This window comes from Cotesia typhae, unplaced genomic scaffold, assembly GCF_013202065.1.
Source record: "Cotesia typhae breed Kobodo isofemale line unplaced genomic scaffold, CoteBio_Ctyphae scaffold_121, whole genome shotgun sequence".
Taxonomy (NCBI): domain Eukaryota; kingdom Metazoa; phylum Arthropoda; class Insecta; order Hymenoptera; family Braconidae; genus Cotesia; species Cotesia typhae.
In genome coordinates this window covers 2,340,323-2,347,163 of record NW_027423773.1, presented here as the reverse complement: position 1 = coordinate 2,347,163, position 6,841 = coordinate 2,340,323, and the positions used below count along the sequence as shown (strand labels likewise).

The 6,841-nt window shown below is 34.1% G+C and overlaps 1 protein-coding gene across 1 annotated transcript; it reads right to left on the bottom strand.

Moving 5' to 3' along the window:
- Window positions 1-1,078: 1,078 nt before the first annotated feature.
- On the bottom strand, window positions 1,079-4,784 carry Noc (zinc finger protein no ocelli). The gene is made up of 2 exons (XM_074252785.1): window positions 4,494-4,784; window positions 1,079-4,376 (listed from the first exon to the last, which is right to left on the bottom strand). The coding sequence occupies exons 1-2, from the start codon at window positions 4,578-4,580 to the stop codon at window positions 2,961-2,963; spliced, it is 1,503 nt and encodes a 500-aa protein (XP_074108886.1). The 5' UTR covers window positions 4,581-4,784; the 3' UTR covers window positions 1,079-2,960.
- Between the last annotated feature and the right edge of the window lie 2,057 nt (window positions 4,785-6,841).

Sequence of the window (6,841 nt, the reverse complement as noted above, 5' to 3'; positions counted from 1 at the left end):
GATTCAGTATGATGAATAATTTTAGGTATGAGAACTTCAATTAAATAGTGGTGATGCTATTTAACTAGATTTTCCTATTTCAGAGATCCAATTTGGAATCAAGAAACCTTACAGCAATGAAAAATTTCCTTTCACTTGATAATTCAGTAAGCAATGAAGAATGTCACGATCTAAAGTTATCTGAAGATGCAGTAGACGAGGGACATGATCTGACAACAGATATATAAGACAGCGCAGGTAATCTGATGTGACTTGATCTGGTTCCATTATCTTAAGGTACACATTAGGAGTGAAGATGTAAGATATGATTACTGAGATCATAAGACATTCAAAGTCTTCCTTCTTCGATTCACGTCTTCAAGACGTGATCTTGCTGTACTCCGAGATTCATTCTACTAATTTATAACTGGTGACGTGGGTAATTGCTTAGAATAACAGAAATTCCAATCTAAAGAATATAACATAGCTTACATGAAGAAGTATAAATGGCAAGCTATTAATCTTCACGTAATATCACCGTTGGAATATTTCTACTGTATACTGTAGACAGTTATGCTACAGTAAAGTCATTTATATAGATAGTGAGAATGCCTAAGGCCGTGGCTATTTTGCCACCATGCACTGAGAATAAATTTATTTTGAAAAAAATCATTTTTTTTTTAATTTTCAACAATTTTATTTTTTAAAATAATTTTCTTAGTGGTTTTTTTTTAATTTCTAAAAAAAAAAATTTCAACAGAAATTTGTAAAATTTTCATCAAGAAAAAACATTTTTTTTCTTCAGCTAAAAATTAAATTAATTTTTTATCACATTGCTCATTTTTTTCAAAATAAATTTTTTTTCTATATGTGTTTTTGTATTCCTATAAGCACGTATAAATCTAATGAATGTGGGGTAGTAGTAACGTCTCGTTTCATGTATCTTTTTCTCTCTCAATCTTCGACATCCCTATCGTGTACGAATATACATATACAATTGTCACGGCAGTAGTAGTAGTAGTAGTAGTAGTAGTAGTAGTAGTAGTAGTAGTTATGGTTGAAGGTATAGTGGAGGTTCGCTCTGGCTGAGGCTCGACACTGCAGATTTATGCGCCCCGCCTTGCGGCGCTGATATCCGAGAACTCACGACCCGTTTCGCTCGTAATGAAAGAAATAAATTTAGTCTCTGCGCCCCGGGGATTGGGACGAGCGCATGAGCATAGCTCACATACACTCTGAAGCGCTCTCTTTGAAAGCTGAAGGATGTATAATGGTGAAAGGAAGGACGAGAAAAAAATTTACCGTGTATCTACACTTGTTATTTACTGTTATAGATATTTTTTATGGATGGTAAAAAGCATCGGAGTTTTTTATAGTTTAACTTTGAAATCTAAGTTTAAATAGATATTTATTAACATACCAAATACAGTAACTTTAATTTTTTATTTTATTTGAAAAAAAATTTTGAATTCAAAGACTTTCATATATTATTGGATAAATATTTTAGAAATTTAAAATCGATAAAATTTTATGTAAAATAATTTAATTATTTTGTGTACAGAAAAAAAAAATATTTTACATTGAAAAAACAACTGTTGGTCTTAAAAAGATAACTGTGTTCATTTTAGTGACCCTAAGGTTTACGTTGATAATCTTTATCGGTATAAAATTATATGCTCACAGAAGTATAATATATAATTTATGTGAATAATGATAAAAATAAAACGATGATGCGATCAATGATGAGTTAATTAATATATGATAAACTTATATATATATATATATTATTTAAAGACAATAAAAAAATGACTATGAATAAATAAATAGATTAACACTTATTTGATTCTACAAACATGTTTATTAAAGCAGTATGGAAACTCAACGATATATTTACAATTCCTATTTACACAGCGAGCGACATGTGCATCGTAGGCCAAGTAAGCGTCGATAATACATTGATCCGACAATTTAAAATAATTTATTTTGCATACAATATTTATTTTATAGAATCAATTTTAAAAAATATTACTGATTTATGCAACACCTTTTTGCAAAGTGAAAACATTGTCTTTAATATCAACAAATGAAAAATCTTAATATCACAGTTATACAATGGACATAAAAAAACACGAATCACCATTATCAAAATGAAAAAAAAAAAAAAAAAAAAAAGTACATTGACATCAATCTTGAGATTATTTTCTTACAACTTAATAATTTTTTTTTATCGCAAATAAAATTTTTACTTACAAACAACATAACTGTAAATATGTATGCATATTTGTTAATATCTGTATATGCAAATAAGATGTGTAATAAATAAATGACATTTGATTAAAATGAAAATGGAGATTTATGAATTTATTATATCCACGCCAATGAGTTTGCATTTTATTTATACCGACGCAACACATATGCACAAACGAAATACACACTCGCGTACACAATTCATACATATATATATATACATTCACATTGTATACAGACATACTTGTGATATCGCTTGATAATTTATAATCGAGTGGACCAACAATCGTGTAAACGCAATGTTTTATAATGCCCGCTCATAAATCAGTTGTAGCTTATGTGATAAGTATAGTAAAACTATACTTGCAATTATTATCGAGCAACAACCATCACTTATTAGTCCAGACAGAAAGTCCCATGTGTTTTTTATTCATTAAGATACATAATGCATTTTTTATTTCATTTTATGATTTTTAGTTAAATTTATTTTTATTTATTTATGTATCCATAAATATATAATTATTTTTAAAAGTTAATATTTATACTTATTTATATATCAATTTTTATCAATATATTTATATATTTAGAGTTTTAGAGATATTTAAATAAAATTTATACAATTTTAATTTACCACGTGTTATTTACAGAAAACACTTAATTAACATTATTATTATTTTTATTGATAATTAAATCTTGAAAGCTCAATATCTTTAAGGAACTCCCAAAAATCCATCTTACGGATGAACTGCAGCACCGATACGTTGACCGTAAATAGCGTAAGGCGAGTAGTAAGGACCGAGAGTATTGAATGCGCTGTAGGGAGATGCACCAAGAGATCCAGGTAGTGGTCCAGTGGGTGGTTTTCCATAGGGATGATAACGTGCGCTAAGAGGACTCAGAGGTGGTGCTGGATAACTGCCACCTGCAGCAGCACGGTGTAACGCAGCCGACGGCGAAAGAAGTGGATGTGGCGGATGCGAATGTTGTCCGGCGGCAAGAAGCGCCGCGGATGCTGCAGCAGCATGGTCATTTCCGCCGCTAAAACTTGTGTGACTCCTCAAATGTTGGAGCAATTCATCGGATGTGTTGAATCGTTTGCCACAGTAAGTTTCGCCGGCGATCCAATTACAGACGTAAGGTCTACCGCTGGTTAGCGATCCTGGGTAAGACAGTGATGGTGGCGGCATAGGTCCTAATGATGAAAGTGCCATTGCCAAGCCGTATTTTTGATGCTCACACTGGGTACATCCACTCGGACAAGGACCACCAGTCATCATCATTTGGGCATTGTGCATACTGTATTGACACCCCGTACAGTAAGGGTCTTTACAAACTGGTACAAGTGTCTCACCACCAGCTGGTGTTTTTATTCGAGTGTAACTTAAATAAGGATTACCAGTAGGAGTGGCTGCCGACGGATAACCAAGTAATGCTGCAGCGGCTGCTGCATGATGATGCGAAAAAGGAGAGGCGCCAGCAAACGGTGGCCTAAATGCCGGATTTTCGGTTAATCCTGGCGGACAGCACAATGGATTACCACTAGTAAAACCACCACTTAATGTTGAGTGTTTGTAGGCAGCACTTAAACTTTCTTTAGTATGTCCAGTAGTACCAGACAATACTTCCATACCTGATCTTATAATCGGACTAGCGCCGTTGCTATTTCGTGGAGAAACAGATTTTTCACAATCTTGCGCTGGTGTTTTACGATCAATTGGTGAAGATGATGCATTATTACTGCTGGAACCACTAGTGTTTGTTACACTTGGCGAAGCGGATTTACGTCCAAGGGGTGTACGATTACCACCAGATTTTTTATCAACATTGTTGTTATCACTAGCACTTGAACTTTCATTACCACTTGCACTGTGTACACTAGCTTTCGATGTGGGTCTACCATCATCACTTGATTTTTTATTGGAAAGTACATTTGTTTCATATGGCTTAAAGGCCAATGGTTTTGGCTCCGACGGACTACTGCGTGTCCGTTCTAATTTAGCTACCGGCGGAGAGCGTGCATGTGCACCACTTGAAATTCCACTTTTTGAGGATTTGTCCAGTGGAGAAATCAGCGGCTTTGTTGGTGAATCAGCCCCTATTTGACTACATGTTTGAGCGAGCAAAGCTAGCGGACTTTTCTTCGCATCCAACTGTAATGAAAAGAAACGAAAAAAAAAAAAAAAAAAAAAAAAACATTTTTTAATATTGTGGTACTAAAAATTTTTTTATTCTAATCATAAATTAACAGATAAACAATGAATACTAACCGTTGTTGGAAGCGGAGAAAGATAATCTGGTTGTAAGTACTGATTATGTCCAGTGGTCAACATATCGCCTTCTTCGAGCACAACCATTTGGTTAAACACTTTTACAATAAACACACAAAACTGTAATCCAGATGATATTAAAATCACAATTAATTGAGTTGTTATTTAAAATAACAATTTAATTAGCACAATTCAAACAATCGAGAACTTTTTTTGTTTAAATTCAATACAAACAGATGTAAAACGTCTCGTGCGCATTCCATGGATGCAATGAGCGTCGTCAGTAACCAGAACCAGTCGCTTGGTGTGGTAAGACTACAAGCCGTAGCTCCATCTGGTGATGAAGCCCCCACCACTGTATTATAGTATCTTCAGTATGTAGCTTGCTAGCACCCCCCACCAGAGAGCTAGTGCGAGCAAAAGCTGCTCGAGTATCCGCAGAAGGGGAACGTCGACGCAGATCTCGATGATGGTCGGCAATGGTCGTGAATGGTAGGGGAGGCATTCTAATTTAACACGCCACCCATGATGTTGGCCCGACGATGACAGCTCGCATCCCGGCTTTGATATTTTACCGCTTTTACAGTCCTTCTCCTCTTTCTCGCTCACTCAGACCAGCTCGTTCCCTTTTCTCCCTTCACCACTGCATCAACCATCTTCGTTCCCTTCGCCCCGTAAGTTTATGCTCATCTATTTCTGTGTCTGCGTCTCTGATCTCCTTATACTATTCTATTTCTTCACACAACGCAGCCCACGGTTGTTTTAGGGTATCCTATGAACGTAGAAACTAAAAATTCTACAGCGAGCATTGCAGTAGTTATGTATGTATTTCTATACCAATTCACAGTGATGCATTGTGTATGTATACAACATCAGCAGCTACGACATCAGCAGCAGCAGCAACCCGATATTTTATACCGTGAAACCTGTCTGTCTCTTCACCAGCCAGCCGGCTTCGCTTAATAAGCGGCTTTCAAAATAGAAATGTAATGGGCCGCCTGGGGAGAGAACGCCAGGAGAAAACCAAGTGATTGATTGCTACGTCCAACGACTTACCAACTATCACCACTATCGCCGACGGTTTATAAAACTCAATGACAGCCACTTAGCTGTTGGCTCTTAGTGTGTCTAATTATATTTACTTACAATATATTGTGTCAAAAGCATTTTAATTATCATCAAACTAAGAAATAACATCATGGATTAATCATTTGAGTATTCGTGTCAAATGTTTTTTATTTTTAACTAACATTTTATGTCACTATATTATTATCCGTCTTTTATTGTAGATACACTGAGACAGAAGTATGGTTCTCTGAATTAGGAAAATCTAATTAAATCGCATCACCACTATTTAATTGAAGTGCTTATACCTAAAATTGTTTATAACATTGAAACTCAATAAATAGTTGCTTAAACTATTTTTAGTTAAATATGGACTCAAAAGTCACTTTGGTTAACTTAGAAAATAGAAAAAATAATTCGGACAGCCCGGACCGGGAATCGAACCTGGATCTTCTGGTTATGCATTAAGGACTCTTCCAATCAAGCCATTTGAGATATCACCATTAACAACTTTTCAGTCTCCTAATAATTTTTTTTTTAACACGAAAATATACTATCCACTTTTCTATCAACATTTAGTCGGCAAACTAATTTTATTACCATTTATAATTGAATTACATCGATAGAATACTTGAAACAACAAATGGCTAATTATTTGACAAGAAAATTAAAGAGGATAATTGTAAATAACAATCAAGTTATCTGTGACTGTTACTTACCTGCAGAAAGCATGTCGGCTTATAATATATCTCTTAATCGTATATATATATATATATATATATATATATATATATATATATATATATATATATATATATATATATATATAGAAACGGGGATAATTACTCTGGCGAACGTTCCTAAGGGGAATCTTATGAGTTGAGAATAGCACGAATGCTCTCACACGCCAACGAGAGAAAGGGAAGTAACTGAAAGAAAGAGAAAGAAAAAGAGAGATATCCTCTGACATAATTTAAATTGAAACTCGTTACCCATGCCTACCAAATGTGTCACCTTGTTGACAACCAGCAAATTAATGTGTAGTATCTTGTTACGTGCTTAATTTTTTTTATTACAAATTTATTTAGTATAAGAAATAACAGACCATGTATTGTTTTACCGCAGAAAATATTTATCATGTCACTAAAAATTTTCCAAATTAGAATTATAAGATGATATTGAGGAGTTAACAATTAAACGGCATTATTTTGATAAATTGATACAGTAAAAATTCCATTACTTAATTAAGAAAACCGTAATTTATTTAAGAGTCTTTAAATTAA

Excerpts from the sequence above, each read along its gene's own strand:
- Noc (XM_074252785.1), bottom strand. The coding sequence starts at position 4,580 with ATGGTTGTGCTCGAAGAAGGCGATATGTTGACCACTGGACATAATCAG. Across the intron at positions 4,377-4,493 it reads TTTCTCCGCTTCCAACAACG|TTGGATGCGAAGAAAAGTCC; the intron begins GTTAGTATTCAT and ends TTTTCATTACAG.